Raw genomic sequence first — 21836 nt, forward strand, 5'->3', positions numbered from 1 at the left:
GTGGAACGGTCTTCCATTATCCTGCTTTCCAGCTGAATACAATCTGGTTTCCGCAAGGACCTGTGGCGCAGTGGTTAGCATACTGGGAAAAATCAATTGTAAAATTGATATTCTCCTGAAGGTTGAAGCTTCAATCCTCAGTGTGGGCGACCGAAAAATACAATTGCGAATTACTTAAGACCTCTAACAGAGTCATGGCTGATGGAACAAGAGCATGCTACCCCCATGAAGTAAATAAAGTGTTCAGCTCGAAATTCCGTTCAAATTCCAGAGTTCAACAAAAACATTCCCGAGTTCGACAAGATACACCTGAAGAAGGTCGGAGGTTATATCGACCGAAATGTTAAAATCACTCTCAAGATGAGAACAGTAGTCCGATGAATAATAATACATAGAATACCGTTGTCTTCAAGTCCAACGTAAACAAGTTCTTGATGAGCTGTTCCACTTAAGTTAACAAATTTACATTACTAACGATTACTATATTGTCCACATGACTACCGTACACTCTTTAACCCTTATCCCCGAGTGGCCTTTGGGCCTTGATAAGTGGTGATGCCTATATAAAAAAAAAAAGAAGAAAAAAAAAAGGACTTTCAGAAACATTTTTGAATCATGCAACAAACAATCAAATAACTGTAAAAAAAATAAGTTACTAAGATGGAGGAAGTGTTCCATATTTTCAGAAGGGAAGTCATTTTTATTTGTAGATAATATCAGGTAATTAAAAAAATGAAACAAGTTTATAAAGAAAGGAAAATTACCAGTGTGTGATGGGAGAGTAGTAGTGGATTATTGCAAGCAAGTAAAAATTATGCCTACTTCCTCTAAATATGACCCTTTTGTGAGAGTCAAGTTGAATGGAATAAATGTAGTAAATTATGAAATCAAATTAAAGTGACCATAAATTTCCAGAAACATTCATCAGTTATTAACAGGAAACATGATCATATTGGAATTGCATGTAGCACTCCTGTTTATAGTCCTATGGTGTCTAAATTGAGAGGAGGGGAACAAAATGGATTTCATTTTTTTTATATGTATAGATAATTTGAAAATTTGAGAAATTAAAACTTAGTATTAATGATAATGTGAGGTCCAAATATTAAAGCAGGAGTATACACTAGTCTTCATTTATTTCTTGAAAATGCTGAGAGGTTAAAATGGCATTGTGCTTACACTCATTCTACACCTCAATGCTTACTCAAAACCTGATTATTACAAAATGTAAAATAATACAAAAATATATAAAATAATTTTTTTAAAAATATAATTTAATAAAAATAAATTAAATTTTTTAAATAAAATCTTTAAAAATAAAATTGAATATTTTAAATTTAACTAAAAATTATAAATTTAAAAAGCATAAAAAAATTTTAATTTAAAAATTTTTTTAAATTAAAAAAATTTTTTAAAACAAATTTAAAAACATAAATTTTCTAAAATTAAAAAAAAAAAAACTTTAAAAAATATGTTTAAAAAATTTTAGAAAATAAAAAAGAATGGTAATATCCTGTCTAGGGTTGGAGGAGCATAAAGTTCCTCATTCACTCATTGGCAGTATGAAATTAATGTTTTTGTTTATGACTACATGTGGTGCCTATGACTCAGGATCAAAATCGACAGAAAAGAAAAGTGCTAAGCATTTTTTTTTTTATTCAGATGGTTAAATTGGCCAGAATTCAGGACTTAAATGAGATCCTCCCTTCCCTGTTCGATGGAAATATTTTGTTCATTTTATTTTTATAATTGCATTTTTAACTTGGAGTGTGAACACAATTTGCCTTGAATTAATTATTTTTGTTAACAGCAAAAATAATTAATTAAACAATTCAAAACAATTGTGCATTTTCCCTAAATGTAAAATAATTTCCTAGGACAGGAACTTTGCTCTTTCACCCCAATGTATGTGAACTCTGTAATAAATATACAAATCTCAGATTTAAAAAAAGAATAAAAAATAAAATAAAATAACAATAATACATAGCATTATAAACACAGAATCAAAAAAAAAAAAAAAAAAAAAAACAAGAAAAAAAATCAACTGAAGAGGAGACGATAATTAAATAATAAACATGCACCATTCAAATCCAATACAAATGAACAAGAATCATACAAAACCATGCATTTTCTTTTCAGAAATTTTTAGCAAATGACGTTCATTTTTACTGGATTTAGTATGAGCTCAAGCTGATTATGAAAGATAAAGAAAAATACTGTGTTATTAATTCTCTTAGGGTTAGCAAGGATAAAATTACATTTTTGTTTTTATTTTCACTGACAGTCATTTTAAAAGCAATACTAAAACTAGGTCAAACAGTCAGTCAGATTTTTTTTTTCTATTACAGTACCGATCACTACATACACTGCTGTCTCACTAACTCCCTATTATTAAAAATAATTTAGACTAAAAATAATATACCATTCGATACGGATCCGACGATGGAGGATTAAAAAACTTGGATTTATAAGACCAAAAATCCAACCTTGATAGCCTGTCGAGGCCTGTGGCGTAGTGGATAGAGACCTTGAATCTCTACGATTCCAGGTGAGCATTGTCTGACAATAGTGATTTCAATCCTACTCAGTCAGCCAGAGGATTAGTTGGCCAAAACGTGGTGAGACAACAACAACTATGGAAGGCAGTAATTACTGAAGATGCAGTTAAGAGACTCAGCATTCTTATCTCATTGTGGTTAACTACCTGACAAAGGACAGGAATAATCGACTGAAAAGTTGTGAAACAACTATGAAGATGAGGATAACAGTCCACAAATAAATAAATAAAAATATATAAATTACTCATCTCAAAAGATTCCAATAATAAAAATAAGTAAATTCATTGCCACGATTAATGGTAATTTTGTTTAACCTAAATTAAATTAATAAGGTTCAATATATATATATATATATATATATATATATATATATATATATATATATATATAGAGAGAGAGAGAGAGAGACTGTTATTTGTTTTTACATAAGCAGTAATATGTTGCTACACAGTCATGAGAATGTTTCAGTCAGCTAGTTACCAGTAACTAGAGACCTCTTCAGGTGATACAGCTTATATGAAGAGGTCTCTAGTCACTGATAATTAGCTAACCAAAACATGCTCATGAATGTGTAGCAACATTTTTTTTTTTTTTTTTTTTTTTTTTTTTATTACATTTTCACCCCAAACAAGGCACATTGCCACTTTGGTGTAGGGGGCTACTATCATGGGGAAACAACTACTGGGGTACTATGTAGGGATTTGGGCAGCAAGGTGTCGGTTCACGTTACACTTGAACTTCTGCACGTCAGTACTGTTGGGGAAGCAGGGACCTGGAATGGAATTCCAGAGTCTTGCGGTTCTGGGGAAGAAACTATTGGAGTAAAAAGATCTTTTACATCTAGGGATCTCTACAGTGTGGGGGTGGGATCTAGTAGCGTGTCGGGTTTGTCGAGGGTGCTCGCGTCGTGGGGGCACAAGTGATTGCAGTTCGTCAGAGCATTCACCACTAAAATACATATTACTGCTGATGTAAAAACAAATAAAGAGTATACTCTGCTTGGTATTGAGCACTCTTGTATTAACCTTGTTATTTATTATTATTATTTTTTTTTTTTTAAGATATGCCTAAATAGGGTTATTCGAAAAATGGTTAATTATACCGTCGGTGTTACCAGGAGGGGCACGTGCAATTGGGTCGATTTCTGAGTAAGCTTAACGGTTTTAAAGGATACAACGTCTCAACAGAAGCAACAACTGATGTTTCGTACTTCAGCAATTCTGAGCATGAGAAGACGTTTTCAAAAGTTAGGCGAGCTGTGCTATCATTCATCCACGGCAATATTTAAATATATGTTTACGTGGCAGTCTTAGTCATTTAGAACGGCTTTAAAGCTTCATCGCTCACTCAGTTTTTGACCAATTTTCAAACAATAGTTAATAGATCACCTTCTCAGCTATATTGCGAAAAAAAAAAAAATTCTGTTTTCGTTCAGTAAAACAAAGTTTATGAATTTAATGGTGTTCAAAATCATAAAAAAACTTAAGGTGAGCAACGTTTTTTTATGACTGGTTTCCATAGCATCCACATCACTTCAGTGACTACTGTTGCTACCAATTCACCGCTCTCGTGAAAAGAGAAGTAACAAGTGAAACAGAGAAAATGAAAGCATGAAAGGGAGATAATTGGAGGGATTTTGTTGAAAGCAGACGAGTGCCATACATTGTTATTACATATGTATATTATGTTTATGGGGGGCAAAAAATAAGACTGAAATTAAACAAAGAACAAGTGAATTTACTTGAAGCCTGGAAAAATCATGGATTACAATAGAAAAATGTGAGCATGAAAAGTAATATAGTTAAGTTTAAACATGGAAAAGTAAAGAACTAGTTGTTAAAACTGGAAAAGAAAAGGACAAGATATTCTAGTAAAAAAATATAAATTTATAACTTAAAATATTGCAGCATTAAGAGTTTTTTTTAACAAATTCAATTTATAACATTATATAATCAATTCTTAATACTACAATATTTTAAGTTATAAATTTATTATATTTTTTACTAGAATATCTTGTCCTTTTCTTTTCCAGTTTTTAAAACTAGTCCTTTACGTTTCATGCTTACATTTTTCTATTGTAATTTATTATTGTTTTTTATTTTGTATTTTTGGAGACATGTTAGATACATGCTTAGGGTTATTAGAAAAATGGTTAATGATAATGTCGGTGTTACCAAGTAATATTCAGACTTGTTCTTGACTGGGGAGTTGATCAGTTGTTTTTGTTTAAAGGCATATCAACCCTTTTCAGGTTATTTAATGCCAAATCCAGTGATTTTGAAAAAAAAAACATTTTTAATAGAATATATTTGTTTTTTTTAAGTCGGTTTCTATTCAACCCATAGTTGGGACCTTAACAGGTACTACCACTCTAGGTCAGAAGGGACCTCTGAGTAATGGCAATTAAAGGGTGGTTCCACACTCCCCAAAGCCCGCAAGCTGGGGCCTCACCAGTGGGTATAGTTTAAGGTTACATCCAGGACCCGACTGGAGAGTAGAAAAAAGTATATTATCAGTCGTTATATATTATTTTTTATTTGAATCCTTTGAGATGAGTAATTTAAGTATTTATTTATTTGCCAACTGTTATCTTCATCTTCATAGTTGTTGTTGTTGTTGTTTCACCATGTTTCGACCAACTCATCCTCTGGCCTTCTTCAGGAGATTAACCATAGCAGAATAGGAATGCTGAGTCTCGTAACTGTATTCCCAGTAATTACTGCCTTCCATAGTTGTCGTCTCATCACGTTTTGGCCAACTATTGCTTTGTTCGTGAACAATACTGCTGATGCGCAAACACTGTTACGTAAGCTAGAAAAGTCTGCAAATGACATTGGTCTCCACATAAATGCGGATAAGACAGTTTATGAGTTTCAATATGAAGGGAGAGATCAGGGCTCTGATTGGATCAACACTGAAAGAAGTCGCTGAATTTACATATCTGGGCAGCAACATAGTTTCTACAGAGAGAGATATCGGAATTCGCATCTCAAAAGCATGGGCCGCATTGGATGGGCTGCGTTCATTATGGACTTCGGGACTAACTAACAAACTGAAAAGGCAGTTCTTCAGGGCAGTGGTAGAGTCTGTTCTTGTTTACGGTGCTACAACCTGGTCACTCACCAGAAGATTGGAAAGAAAACTAGACGACACATACACCCGTATGCTACGAACAGTATTAAATATATCTTGGCAAAATCATCCCACAAAGCAGCAACTTTATGGCAACATACCTGTCATATCTTATACCATCAGAGAAAGAGGCTTACGATTTGCTGGTCATTGTTTGAGGAGCAAGCATGAATTGGTGAGTGATGTATTGCTATGGACTCCACGACACGGACGCGCAAGCAAAGAACGACCTAGATCCACGTACATCCAGCAAATAGCACACAACACCAACTGTGAACCTGAAGATCTGAGGCAGCTGATGGAAGACAGGAAACTCTGGAGAGGAAGAGTCATATTGGCCCGGGCAAGGAGTCCATCATGATGATGATGACGAAACCTCTAGCCTGCTTTGATAGGATTGAAACTATTATCTTCAGACAATGCTCACCTGGAATCGTAGAAATTTAATACTTCTATCGACTGCGCCAAATAAATGTCTACAGGTGTTGGAAAAATGGTTTAATAATATTGTCGGTGTTACCAATATCCAGATTTGTTCTTGAACGGGGAGTAGAAAAAAGTATATAGTTAATCATCTTTTTTCAACTCTTTCTGGACTACTCCCACGTTATTTGCATAATCACAGTTCAAAACAATAAGAAACATGTCTAGAGGCTGATGTAAAAGTAGGTCACATTTGTTCTCAACTGGAGAAAAAAAAAAAAAAAATGGTTATAGTCAGCTAATGTAATTCCTAAATCGTGCTGTAGCTGCCACCAAAAGCGGTGACAAGGCAAATTAGTTCCTTCATTTTTTTTTTTCTCACATCTATATCTCCATTGTGCATGTACTTTTTTTTTTTTTTAATTTTTTTTTAATTACGTTTTTGCAATCATTTTTTTTCTTTTTTAATTTAATAATCATTTAAAAGCTTTTTGGTCTTATTTTTTAAGAATTATTGAAAACATTTTTAAAATGTTTTTAAACTATTTTGGAAATATGAATTGTATGTTTGAAATTTTGCTATTTTGACAATTTTAATTTTATACTTATATATATATATATATATATATATATATATATATACAGGGTATCCACAAAACCGGTCTACATTATGTAGCTAGACTTTGTGGGCACCCTGTATATATATATATATATATATATATATATATATATACAGGGTGCCCACAAAGTCTGGCTACATAATCTAGAGGATGCACCCTGTATATATAATATAAATTCAAATAAAAAAACATTTTTAAAATTCAAAACAAATGAAATGTATTTTTATAATTTCATAAACATTATAAAATTTCAAATAAAATAAAAACTTTAATTATTAAAAGTACAAACAAAGACTAATTGTTATTTTTAACTTTTGATAATTTTATTAATTTTTATTGCATGCTTTTCAATAATGTCCTTTTCTTATATTTTATTTCAATAAATCGCTTCACAATTGAAATACTGAAGAACAACAAAAGTGAAGGAACTGATTTGCGTTGGTAACGCTCCGCAGAAAATTAAGAAGTACGTTAGCTGACTATAAACCTTTGTGCTAATCATCTTTTGTTCTTAGCTCCTTATAGCAAGTGGTTTCAAACCTTGTCTGGAGTGGTTTCCATTAAAAAAAAAACAATCCTGGGGCACTTATTTTTTTAAGTAGAGTAATCCTATTTAAGTAGTTGAAGATAACGATAAACAGTTGTATGATTCTTATAGACGATATACAAATTCAGCTTTAGGAGATATTGCAACTTACTAAAACTCTGGCAGAACTTATGGAATGACTTGTTATTATGAATATAAAAAATACAATTTTAATGTCAGAAATCTTAAAATTTTATCATAAAATTATAAAATATTCTCATTTAAAACAAAGTAGAAAATTAAGGTCATAGACATGATGTGTGTGTGTGTGTGTGTGTGTGTGTGTGTGTGTGTGTGTGGACATATGCTAACATGGATGAGTTAAAGTGTTTCAGTACTGATCCAGAATCTGACCCAAGGTCATATCGGCATCTTCCAGCATTTTATGATAAGCTACGGGAAAAACCAACATGATTAGCCAATTAGCAATCAGCAGGCAATAGAATTGCTTTCATTAACAGGAAACAAGAAAAAAAAAAAACTTTCAGATATTTTTCTTGGGGAAAAAAAAAAAAAAATTGTTTTCAATTATAATTGTCAACACGAAATAAATTTTGTTTTGAAAAATTTATTTCATTGAAATTTTCTTTGCAAAAAAAAAAAAAAAAAAAGTTTAGATACTTAACATAAAAAATAACTTTCATTCATAGTTGTTTCTATGCTTTCAACTATTAAAAAGAAAAAACAATTTCTTTGAAACATTTGTTGAAATACAAAATAAAAAAAAATTCATATACTTTCTTGAACATAAGACATATATTATAAGCTAAATTATACTTTTTAATAAAAATATTTCATATAATTAAGCTTGTGGTAAGTCTTATGTCTTTGTTTTCAGAGTTTTGAACTTCTCATCTAGCAGTGTTCATGTCTGCTTTTTCCAGCAACTTTTCCAGCTGCTTACCTTAAACTGCCGGAAGATGCTGACGTGACCTCAAGTCAAGTTATGGATCAGTACCAAATATTTCTTATAATCTAAGTCAGTACCTCGAGGAGCAGGTGTGTTGACATAGGCAGTTGTACTATTGGATGGAGAATCTGCCTCGTCACTGGCAGTGTCTTCGGATGAACCTTGTGATCCAGAGTAGTGGTGAGCCGATGCAGAGGTTCGCGCGCACGCACTAGAATTAGGAGCACCATGTGCAGTAGAGTGCAAACCAGCTTTACAAGACGTATCCTTCTCGCGGCCAAGTGACGATGGTGACAAGTCACTGGACACCTTTTCAACAGAGAATGTCCGATAAGCAGCTTTCTCTCTGCCCTCCTCACTCGGTACGGACGCATATTTTTTGCCCTTGTTGCGACGTACATAACGCGTATCTTCGTTATCTTCGTACTCATCATCGGTTTCATAACCTAGAAATAAACGAATCATGCAGCATTTATGGTCGAGACATGCAGCATTCACAAAAAAAAAAAAAAAAAAAGAAAAGAAAAAAAAAAAAGTTTTTTTAATCATCACAAACAACAAGAGCAAGGCAACAAACACGAACAATGATTAAAATTATCATGGACAAAAAATAAAATGGGTGTCTGTACAGATCACTACCCATGGCCAACTAGAATATCTTTGTGCAACATCTGAGCTATCTGTATTAAATTATGAAACAAGAACACAATACTGTGAGGCTGCTTCCTAGCTGACTACAGCATGGTCATTTTCAAATGTAATATAAACAACAACTGTCAACAATTTCCCCTCGCTCTACATCTGTGCCTAAAACCAAACGAAAATTCCACGAGTAGGGTTTCTTTTCTAAAACTGTCTGTCTGTGAACAACAATATCATGAGGCTGCTTCCCAGCTGGCAATAACGTTTTCAAATCTAATGTAAATAAGTTTCTGTTGAACCGTCCTCTCAAATAAATAATCAAGTTCCACCATAACTGATCATGTTATCTCGCCATCCACCTAATACGTATTAACCCTTATCCTTAATTAGGCTCCGGGTCTTGATAAGTGTGTGACCCTCCTCCCTCCAAGTAGAAAAAAAAATCATGCATGTGTAAATGTCTTTCTTACATAAAAGAAAATCCAAGAACTTCCCATCTGTGGAACACATTACTACAGGCCTGCTTTCCCACAGGTTACAACATGGCCATCTTCAAATCAATGCCAACAATATTTTTCATCATTGAACAGACAATCGTCTAATCAACACTTATCCTTGAATCATTTTTGGCCTTAATAAGTGAGGCTTCATAAATACACATCAAATTATTTGGATTATTCAGACAACAATTCTTATTTTGGTCATTATTTTCACGTTTCGTCCGATGTAACCTTTGAGGTGCAGAATTAAATTGTGTTAATTAAACTACAAGACAAGATCACGTGCATGATTGCATCTTGCTTGCCTAAACATAAATCCAAGAACTTCCCATCTATGGAACATGTTACTACAGAACTACTTTCCTGCAGGTTACAACATGGCCATCTTCAAATCCAATGTCAACAACCATAAGTCATAAACTGTCCTAACAAATCAAATTTTGTTCATTCCATTCATTTTTCTCAATCTTCTCATAATATTCTTCATCATTTAACCATCTATCTCATTAAAGCCTTATCCTTGTGATTTTTGGCCTTGATACAGTAAAACATGCTTTATAGCGTAGGCAGTGTGGCATGTATGATACACTGATTCTTGAATACATTACCATAGGATTGTGTTTCTCAGACTACGAAATGGTCGTCTTCAATTCCAACATCAACAAATACTTTTGATAAACCGTCTGGTCATAAACTAAGAGCAATAAATTATCCAGCACTTCAAGGGGAACTTGGACCCTGCGTAAACATATTTTTTTTTTAATGACTGCTCCATGAAAACGCATGCGCCGAAGGTTTTCATTGTGTACTAGCGGGGGTGCCCGGCGTTGCCCGGGTGTTTTTTTAGTGTAAAAGGAAAAAAAAAAGTTTTGGTAGAGAGGTAAGCTCAAACCTGAAGCCTTGAGGCTAAGGCGGAAAAAGAAGTGAGAAAGGGTGAAATTAAACGTCTAAAAAAGCAGGTGGTTAAACGAATGACAACGTGTGGTTTTCTAGATCAAACATCACGTCACAGTGGTAGAGAAAATGAAATCACATCGCAAATTTTGTAACGTAAAAGTCACTGAAATAAAAGATATTTACGACCTCCTTTCGTAAATCAGGGAGTATATAAAAAGTTATCAGAAACAGTGACCACCCCCCAAAGCCTTTGGCGGACATACAAAAAAAAATGCACTCACACACACACACATTTTCGCTTTTATAGATGTAGTGTGACATGTATAATACACCGACGTCGTTCTTTAAGTATAACTGTGTAATACCTAGGTGACTTACACAACCTTTAAGTAGTATAACTACTTGTAGGGTGAAAGTTTCTAGAATAAACACCGTAAACATTTATCCACGGCGTACAAAGATATTGGAGTCGGACATGAATCGTGATTTCTGTACAAGTACCAAATAAAATTGAAAAAAATTTTAAAAACAAAAACAACAAAAAATAAAAATGACAAAATAAAAATAAGTGAAGCAGTATAACAATTGAACACATTTATATTTTAAGTCTAAAAAACCCAACATAAGTCTGAAACACATTAGATATAAAAAAATAAAAATGAAAAGTGTATATCAGTTATTTCTAGAAAAATGATAAAAAATAGCACATAATATTAAATAAATACTTTTTTAAGAAAATAAATTTATTTTTCTACTCTGCATTGTTTGAAATTGGTTTGTGTGTGTAGCGTTAATCATGACACCCTGCACGGATGATTCCCGAAAGGATGAAACACTAGTGTCTGTAGGTATCCAATTATTTTAATTATTATAGTAAATAATTATATATATATATGTGTATATATATATATATATATATATATATTATGACAGCCCCTTTAAGAAATTCGTTTCTTATCGTTGAGCACTTTCAGTTGAATTAAAAGTCGGTCAATTTAGCTCTTATGCGTAGATCATCGTATAACGATTTGATCACTGTCTGTCTGACGTAATGAACATTTAAATTAAAATATTTAAAAATTCAACGCTATTTCACACGGTTAATGGTAGCCAAATGGATACGGCCTCCGCTAATCGAGCCAGAGATGTCTCGTGTCGCGGGGTTCGAATCGTTCGACTGGTAGTAATCGTGACACCCTGCACTGAAGAATCCCGAAAGGATGAAACACTAGTATCTGTAGGTATTTAATTATTATAGTAAAAAAATAATTATATATATATATATATATATATATATATATATATATATATATTATATAAATAATGGACTCTCCCATCGTGTTCGACATATGAGGGCCAAAAATTCGCTCTGTTTCACTCTGCCTTCAATGCTTGTGCCGCATGTGTGACACGAGGCCAGCTCTGCTCCCACAAACCAAGCCACATGACTCACAGGATACAGGCCTGGTAGGTGCTGTTCCTACTCTTGCTCTACGAAGACTTGTTTGATTCGATAACCATGTGTCAATGTATGTGTTAATGCCCGCAAAACATTTTTCCCTCCACAATTTTCTATCCGCAGCATCTTCTTCAAAGGTTTTTGGGTTCAGGCCTGCGTGCTTAAGATTGTCTTTCAGCTTATCCCTGTACCTCAGAAATGGACCCACATTTCGATTACCCTCTTTCAGTTGACTGTATGCTAGTTGCTTAGGAAGACGGTTTTCATCCATGCGAACAAGGTGACCAGCCCACCGAAGCTGAGACTTCATCAGGAAGGCCTCAATACTTAAAATGTCACACCTAGCAAACAATCCCCAGTTAGGGGCCTTGTCTTTCCATGTTAATCCACATATACTATGAAGGCAACGCTTATGGAATGTATCCAGTTGCACAATCTGCCTACGGTATGGGGTCCAGGCTTCCAATCCATACAGGAGTATCTAAACAATCACTGCACGATAAACTGAGATTTTGGTCTTTAGAGTCAAACCTTTTTCATTCCATACTCTTGACCGCAGTTTGCCGTAGGCATCAGTCGCTTTTGAAATTCTGCTCAACATCTCATCATCAAGTGATGCTGACGAATTCACTTTACTTCCGAGATATGCAAAGGATTTAACATATTTTAGAGGCTGTCTATTCACTAAAATTTTCTGATGCGGTTCCACATATTCTGGTCTCGGAATATTCACACCACCTTGCTGCAACGGGGTGGGCTTTGGTTGGTAGATAACTTCTGTCTTTTTAATACTAACCGTCAAACCAAATGCTTTTGTGACATTGGAAAACATATATATATATATATATATATATATATATATATATATATATATATTATATATATATAATGAATAGAAAAAGTCTATATTCCAAAGTTCATGTTGATAAATTCAAAATGGCGCAATGTAAACAAGGTATTTACAGTTTCTCTTCCAATTTTCACATTTTTAATCATGTCAAACCGCACTTTATCTCCTTTTAGTGGATTGATTGTTGCTATTTCTTCTGATGGATTAAGGACAAAATAGATTCATTGATTGATATAATAATTAAGTGATTGATTTTGTGCTATGAAACAGATACTGTCAAGAATTGTAAATGTCAACTGCATTAAAGGAATAAATTATAAGATGGTCAACATCATGAAATTTGGATTATAGACTTTTGTCATTCATTTATTATATTGCTCTGTAATCATATTGAGTTTCTAAATAAAGATTTGTATATATTATAAGGAAATAAAGTATATTTCCACAGAAATGTGTGTATATATATATATATATATATATAGATAAATTAACATTTATTTTTTAATCTTACAAAAATAGTGAAAGAAATAGAGTCACCTTATTTACTGAATGAACTCCTGTATATGTGAACTTTTTATTTGTTTATATAATTTTAGCAGAATAGGTCAGGTTTTTGAATTTTTGAGATGAGGTTTCATGATTCATATTATTTGGATTATTCAGACTACTGTTCTCATCTTGAGTGTTTGAGTCCTTATGGCAAAATGGGAGATAACCAGGCATGTTAAAGTGGTTAGAGGGGATGGAGGAGTGTAGGTTTGTTTCACTTAGCGCCAAAGTATGTGGGGTGTTTGCTAAGAGAAATGATTCAACAGCATCTAAATTAGATCTAAGCCTGCGGATATTCATAAATGCAAGCCTCAAGGGAGCAGGCAAGTTGGTTTTGTTTGAGTTTACGCCTGGTTTGATCGTAATTTTTGATTGAACTGCCATTTTATTTTATTTAAAAGTTTCAGTTTAAGGGTGAGAGGTATTGGAAAAGTGGTTGTGCAGAATATCAAGCATGCAACATAAGCTGACTTCATCTACAGGATTGTGGTCTCAAGAAAGCCCACTGGAGATGGGGGCAGGGTCCCTTTCCATACGCGACATGGCACTACAACCATCCCGATATTATTTCGTTCAATGTAACCTCCGGCTTTTTTCAGGTTCAACCTTTTTCCAGATACACCTGAAGAAGGTCAGAGGTTACATCAACCAAAATGAGAACAGTAGTCCAAATAATCCAAATAATAACAGACCTTATTTATGTGTAATAGGATCTCAGATACAAACGGCACTACAAAAAGTGATAGGCTTCAAAAAATCCACTTGCTTTAACACGAGTTGTTTTGTAAATAAAATTATAGTACTAGGTGTTCTGTCTAACATAGTATAGATACCCTATATCTCCCTTAGCCGTTTTTTTTTTTTCTTTTAAAAATTTACCAAGACTTATCACCGGAAATCCCTTCTTGTGTTCGTCCCCTGATGTATTGTAACTGATATTTCTCAATTGCATGGAGTTGCTTTTTTTTTTTTTCTTTTTTTATATCTCTCTAAATTTCTGACATCTTTTTTATATCTCTCTAAATTTTCTGACATCTTTTTTATATCTCTCTAAATTTTCTGACATCTTTTTTTATATCTCTCTAAATTTTCTGACATCTTTTTTTATATCTCTCTAAATTTTCTGACATCTTTTTTATATCTCTCTAAATTTTCTGACATCTTTTTTTATATCTCTCTAAATTTTCTGACATCTTTTTTATATCTCTCTAAATTTTCTGACATCTTTTTTATATCTCTCTAAATTTTCTGACATCTTTTTTATATCTCTCTAAATTTTCTGACATCTTTTTTATATCTCTCTAAATTTTCTGACATCTTTTTTATATCTCTCTAAATTTTCTGACATCTTTTTTATATCTCTCTAAATTTTCTGACATCTTTTTTATATCTCTCTAAATTTTCTGACATCTTTTTTATATCTCTCTTATTTTCTGACATCTTTTTTATATCTCTCTTATTTTCTGACATCTTTTTTATATCTCTCTTATTTTCTGACATCTTTTTTATATCTCTCTAAATTTTCTGACATCTTTTTTATATCTCTCTAAATTTTCTGACATCTTTTTTATATCTCTCTAAATTTTCTGACATCTTTTTTATATCTCTCTTATTTTCTGACATCTTTTTTATATCTCTTATTTTCTGACATCTTTTTTATATCTCTTATTTTCTGACATCTTTTTTATATCTCTCTTATTTTCTGACATCTTTTTTATATCTCTTATTTTCTGACATCTTTTTTATATCCCTCTTATTTTCTGACATCTTTTTTATATCTCTCTTATTTTCTGACATCTTTTTTATATCTCTCTAAATTTTCTGACATCTTTTTTATATCTCTCTAAATTTTCTGACATCTTTTTTTATATCTCTCTAAATTTTCTGACATCTTTTTTTATATCTCTCTAAATTTTCTGACATCTTTTTTATATCTCTCTAAATTTTCTGACATCTTTTTTATATCTCTCTAAATTTTCTGACATCTTTTTTTATATCTCTCTAAATTTTCTGACATCTTTTTTATATCTCTCTAAATTTTCTGACATCTTTTTTATATCTCTCTTATTTTCTGACATCTTTTTTATATCTCTCTTATTTTCTGACATCTTTTTTATATCTCTCTAAATTTTCTGACATCTTTTTTATATCTCTCTAAATTTTCTGACATCTTTTTTATATCTCTCTAAATTTTCTGACATCTTTTTTATATCTCTCTAAATTTTCTGACATCTTTTTTATATCTCTCTAAATTTTCTGACATCTTTTTTATATCTCTCTAAATTTTCTGACATCTTTTTTATATCTCTCTTATTTTCTGACATCTTTTTTATATCTCTCTAAATTTTCTGACATCTTTTTTATATCTCTCTAAATTTTCTGACATCTTTTTTATATCTCTCTAAATTTTCTGACATCTTTTTTATATCTCTCTAAATTTTCTGACATCTTTTTTATATCTCTCTTATTTTCTGACATTTTTAGCAATGTTGGTTAGAAATGTTGCCTTTCCTATAAAAATAGAATTAAACAATACTTAAAAAAATTTTTTTTAGCATCTTTTTTATATTTTGTGTACCTTATTGATCTTTGCTCCCACACATGAGCTTATCTTTTAGCTCTTTTGTAAATCTACCAGGGCTCTACGGACAAACTTGTCTTTTTTTTTTTTTTACAAAGGCATCACCACATTATCAAGGCCCAGAGGCCACTCAAAGATAAGGGTTAAAGAGTGTACAGTAGAAGTTGGTCAATATAGTAATCATTAGTAATGAAAATTTGGTAAATTTAATAACTTATATGGAACGGCTCATCAAGAACTTATTTACCTTAGACTTGAACACAACCATATTGTAGTCAGCTGGAAAGCAGGAAAACGGAAGACAATTCCACATGCGTGCAGTTCTAAGAAAGAAGCTTTGTTCATGGAATCTATGTTTAGGTTTAGGCACAGATAAAGAGTGGGGGAAATTATTGATAGTGTTTACAGCTAGACGAGTGTTTCTTGTGAAAGTTTGGCGAGGGGGGACCATAGATTGAAGCTCAGTCGAACACTTTCCATGAAAATCTTTAGTTGATCTTTTGATAACTAAGTATTTTCGTTTACTAGCCAAATAGAAAAGTTACTAGCCAAACCCACATGATTTTTAGAATATGACATCTTCGTTCTATAACGATTACGTACATCATAAAGATTTTTTTTGTATTTTTTTTCAATAAGTGTAATAATAAACGTAATATACACAGAATTTTATGTTGATATTGAATGTATAAACATTCGAATTTTCTCAGATGTTCTTTAAACAGCCTTTGTAAAATAAAATAAAAAAATTATATTGTTCTATTAAACCTTTTATTGTTTAAATAATTTGACTTTGCTCGCTTTATTAAACAAAACAAAAAAAGTTAAAAAGATATTTTTCACTCAGTAGTGAGCTTTGCAAGAGTGTCGGTAAAAGAAATACAATCGCCAAAAGATAAGCGATTCATTATTTTTAGTCGCCACTTTGAAAAATCACTCGTAAATGCGACTGTTTCGCTTTCAATCTAGAGCCCTGTCTACTCTCATCAAACATAACGTGTAATTTTCTATTATTTCTAGATTAAATATATCATATACTGCAATGCTACATCTTTAGGTTTTATTAGATTTATCATCTCTGCTTGCGTCTATTTCGTATTTACGTACTAGTGAAATTGTGTTTTCACTCTTTTTTTCCCTTTTTTTTTTCATTTTTCTTAAACTTTTTCTTCTAGGGGATGGTACATCCAACCAGATGTCTGACATTTACCCCTATTTTAGTGAGTCCAACCAAGAGATCTTTTCAGGATTCTAGCCGTCCCTTTCAGTGCAATCGTTTGTATTTCACTTGCACTTGGTTCACTGGGTATGCTTGCTATGTACTTTTTAAAGTTCTTTTTCATAAGCCCAGTTGCTCCTATGATGACTGGTATAATTGAAACGTCTTAATTTCCAATTTCGTTTCATATCATACATAAGTCCTTGATACTTTGTTATCTTTTCCCTCTCAACTCTGTTAAGCCCTGTATCATTGGGTACACTGACCTCTATTACGGTCGCTTTTTTGTTTGCTCTGTCCCAAATCACTATATCTGGTTTAACAGCTGCGTTTTCAAGATATGTAGCAGTAGGGATTATGTAGTCAGTTTCACCTTTTTTATGGTCAATAAACCAACGTGACGTAAAACTTGATTGTTAAAAGGAGTTTAACTGTCAAGTTTTGCACATGCTTTTATGATGTGTAGAGTAGGTATTGCGTTTTTGTGGAGATTCTGAAACCACTTTCAACATTAACCCTACCTGACCTGGTTGAACTAATTCATTCAGTCATAAATAAATGAATATAACGGCATAAATAAAGTGGGAATTGATTCAAACATGCGTTGTACATATTCGATCCATCCATAGCCTTGAGCCCTAGAGGGGCATAGGCCATCGACAACTTTGTAGATGCTTATGTAGTGAAGAGTTCTTTTTTCGGGGTGAGGATGCTGGCCTCACACCCAAGCTTCCCAGAAGGTACATACAGTGCCTAACCTTCCCAAATGGTCACCCATCTGGTACTAGGCTCAACGTTGCTTAAATTTGGTGATCTGATGAGGAACGGTGTGTCAACGTGATTGTACTGTATTTTTCTTCTCTTACAAATGAAAAGAATTTTTACAGGGGAATAGTTTACGTTACACTGGTGTACTCTTGACCAGTGTAACAGAAAATATTCCCCTGTAAAAATTCTTTTAAGATCGTCAAGCCCAAATATCAGCTGACGTGATATCGTAAACAAACACGGAATTTGATGAATGACATTATCATAAAATCTTCCAATGATTTTTTTAAATCGAACCCTTCATTAATTCACTGCGGTAAATTGCTTTTGATTATCATCCTATCCGGTCTAACTTTTTGCCAAGTCTTTATATTTCTTTCACATCTGTTCATATCGTTTTCTTCCATGTTTTCATTGGCCTTCACCTTTCAACTGACCTTGTTTAACTCGATCATTCTACATCCACTAACCTAAGAATTTTCATCTAGTCTTCTAATGGAATTATGCCACCAGCATATATGAACAACGCTAGAGATGAGAATTATTAAAATGTTGAAACAGAAAAAGAAAAAAAAAAAAATCAAGCCCAAAACACATAAATAAGAATACCTCATCTTAAAAATAATGTTTTGCAATTGCTTAAGTATTCATATATATATATATATATATATATATATATATATATTTTTTTTTATTGTATTTGATCATGGTTATGACAATAATATTAGGTTGGTGCAAAAATAACGTTTTTTGACATCGAGTTGATCAAAAAACAATATTTTTGCATCAATCTAACCTTTCCAAATATTATGAAGCTAAATGATTAAGACGGTCTCTTAAAAAAAACAAAAAAAAACTTACCAACCAACAATTTTTACTTAAAAATAATTGTCTTTGTCTAGAATTCCCCTGAACGAAAATATATTCCAAAAATCACTTAATCAAAAATTGATTAAGCAGTTTTATTTTTAAATAAATCAAATTTTATCAGTAACAGAAGAGCAGCTATCTTGTCTGCCATTTGGAAATTTATCTTAAAAAAAAAAAAAAAAAAGGGAGATAATTCAATAAGTAAAACTTGCAAGATTATTGTTGTAACGCTTACAAATTCCCATTAATCTCTAAAAAATGATTTCCTTGACAAAATACTTAATTTACATAATTTTTCAAACATGATATTTTAGTTTCATCACTGATATGTATATCAGACAGACTTTTGTTTATATTTGTTTTTTAATATAGGCACAATAACATGAACCAAAACTAACAAAAAATTTTAATATTAAAAAAATAATTAAATAAATTAAAAAACTAAACAAACATCATTAAAACAAACAAAGAAATTTCTCAAGCAAAGAAAAAAAAAATATGGCAAGCAAGAAAGAAAAATGTTAAGCAAATGGAGAGAAAAGAAAAGAATAATATCTTGCAAGGAAGAAGTTGAAAATTAAAATTAATCATGCAGATAAAAATTAAATGATTTAATTTGTTAGAATCCTTAAGTCTAAGTTATTGAATTTTATTTTGTATTTAACACCAACGACATCTTGCTACCCAACTCCCCACATAGTACCCCAGTAGCTTATGTCCCTGATAGTAGCCCCCTACATCAAAGTGGCAATGTGTCTTGTTTGGGGTGAAAAAAAACCCCATAAAATTTGTTGTATATTTAATTACACTTATTAAAAAAGAAAAAAAAAAAAAAAACCAGAAAAATCTTTATGATGTACATACTCGTCATAGAACGAAGATGTCATATTCTAAAAATCATGTGGGTTTGGCTAGTAACTTTTCTATTTGGCTAGTAAACGAAAATATTTAGTTGTCAAAGGTCAACTAAAGATAATTTTGTCGAAAGAGCCCTGTAGAGTAATATATATCTAGAGCTAGCAAGTTCAAAATTGGTTCTTGTATCCCACTGCAATGCCTAAATCCCATCCTCTGCTGCAGCTGAACAAACCATACCTGCGATGATATACATTCAGACCCTCTGCATAATTACACCGGTGTTTGCTCAGAGATGTACTGGCAATCTCTTTTTGCATTGTGTTCTGCAGTCCTGAACGTCCTGCCTCAGAATTGAAAGTCATTTTCATTCACATACAAAACTTATATTTGGTCAAGCAAGTGCGATTAAATGCTATTTTCCCATTATAGATTGATCTACATTGTATTCATTTTACTTTTAAATTTCCGGTATTGTTGATACAAGAGTCACATCCCTTTATCACAAAACTACCCAATATTATATGGAAAACATTACATGGAAAACATCAGATAGTTTCGTGATAAAAGGGACGTAACTCATGTATCCACAATATGATGTAATTTCTGAACAATGTATTTCGATTTTATTTTGGATATTTGAAAAATATATTTTAATAGTATTTTTTTTTCACTATTTAAATATTGTAATAGTATTTTTTTTTACTATCTAAATATTGTAATAGTATTTTTCTTTTACTATCTAAATATTTTAATAGTATTTTTTTTTACTATCTAAATATTTTAATAGTATTTTTTTTTACTATCTAAATATTTTAATAGTATTTTTTTTTTACTATCTAAATATTTTAATAGTATTTTTTTTTTACTATCTAAATATTTTAATAGTATTTTTTTTACTATCTAAATATTTTAATAGTATTTTTTTACTATCTAAATATTTTAATAGTATTTTTTTTACTATCTAAATATTTTAATAGTATTTTTTTTTACTATCTAAATATTTTAATAGTATTTATTTTTACTATCTAAATATTTTAATAGTATTTATTTTTACTATCTAAATATTTTAATAGTATTTATTTTTACTATCTAAATATTTTAATAGTATTTATTTTTACTATCTAAATATTTTAATAGTATTTATTTTTACTATCTAAATATTTTAATAGTATTTATTTTTACTATCTAAATATTTTAATAGTATTTATTTTTACTATCTAAATATTTTAATAGTATTTATTTTTACTATCTAAATATTTTAATAGTATTTATTTTTACTATCTAAATATTTTAATAGTATTTATTTTTTACTATCTAAATATTTTAATAGTATTAATTTTTACTATCTAAATATTTTAATAGTATTAATTTTTACTATCTAAATATTTTAATAGTATTTATTTTTACTATCTAAATATTTTAATAGTATTTATTTTTACTATCTAAATATTTTAATAGTATTTATTTTTACTATCTAAATATTTTAATAGTATTTATTTTTACTATCTAAATATTTTAATAGTATTTTTTTTACTATCTAAATATTTTAATAGTATTTTTTTTACTATCTAAATATTTTAAGAGTATTTTTTTACTATCTAAATATTTTAATAGTATTTTTTTACTATCTAAATATTTTAATAGTATTTTTTACTATCTAAATATTTTAATAGTATTTTTTACTATCTAAATATTTTAATAGTATTTTTTACTATCTAAATATTTTAATAGTATTTTTTACTATCTAAATATTTTAATAGTATTTTTTTACTATCTAAATATTTTAATAGTATTTTTTTACTATCTAAATATTTTAATAGTATTTTTTTACTATCTAAATATTTTAATAGTATTTTTTTACTATCTAAATATTTTAATAGTATTTTTTACTATCTAAATATTTTAATAGTATTTTTTACTATCTAAATATTTTAATAGTATTTTTTACTATCTAAATATTTTAATAGTATTTTTTACTATCTAAATATTTTAATAGTATTTTTTACTATCTAAATATTTTAATAGTATTTTTTACTATCTAAATATTTTAATAGTATTTTTTTTACTATCTAAATATTTTAATAGTATTTTTTTACTATCTAAATATTTTAATAGTATTTTTTTACTATCTAAATATTTTAATAGTATTTTTTTACTATCTAAATATTTTAATAGTACTTTTTTTACTATCTAAATATTTTAATAGTATTTTTTTTACTATCTAAATATTTTAATAGTATTTTTTTTACTATCTAAATATTTTAAGAGTATTTTTTTACTATCTAAATATTTTAATAGTATTTTTTTACTATCTAAATATTTTAATAGTATTTTTTTACTATCTAAATATTTTAATAGTATTTTTTTACTATCTAAATATTTTAATAGTATTTTTTTACTATCTAAATATTTTA

General features: G+C 30.4%; 1 protein-coding gene across 42 annotated transcripts in view; it reads right to left on the reverse strand.

Moving 5' to 3' along the window:
- The window catches only part of LOC145258348 (uncharacterized), a 393885-nt gene that overhangs the window by 212097 nt on the left and 159952 nt on the right, over positions 1 to 21836 (reverse strand). For 19 of the 42 annotated variants that reach the window (XM_080116559.1, XM_080116556.1, XM_080116557.1 and 16 more), the window contains one exon: positions 8307 to 8675. The exons of the other annotated variants lie outside the window; for them this stretch is intronic. In XM_080116559.1, the coding sequence (XP_079972685.1) occupies positions 8307 to 8675 (369 nt within the window). The remainder of the gene's footprint in view (positions 1 to 8306; positions 8676 to 21836) is intronic. 42 annotated transcript variants of the gene reach the window in all.

The sequence above is a fragment of the Euprymna scolopes genome, chromosome 33 (genome assembly GCF_053919585.1).
Source record: "Euprymna scolopes isolate OS-2025 chromosome 33, ASM5391958v1, whole genome shotgun sequence".
Lineage (NCBI taxonomy): Eukaryota > Metazoa > Mollusca > Cephalopoda > Sepiida > Sepiolidae > Euprymna > Euprymna scolopes.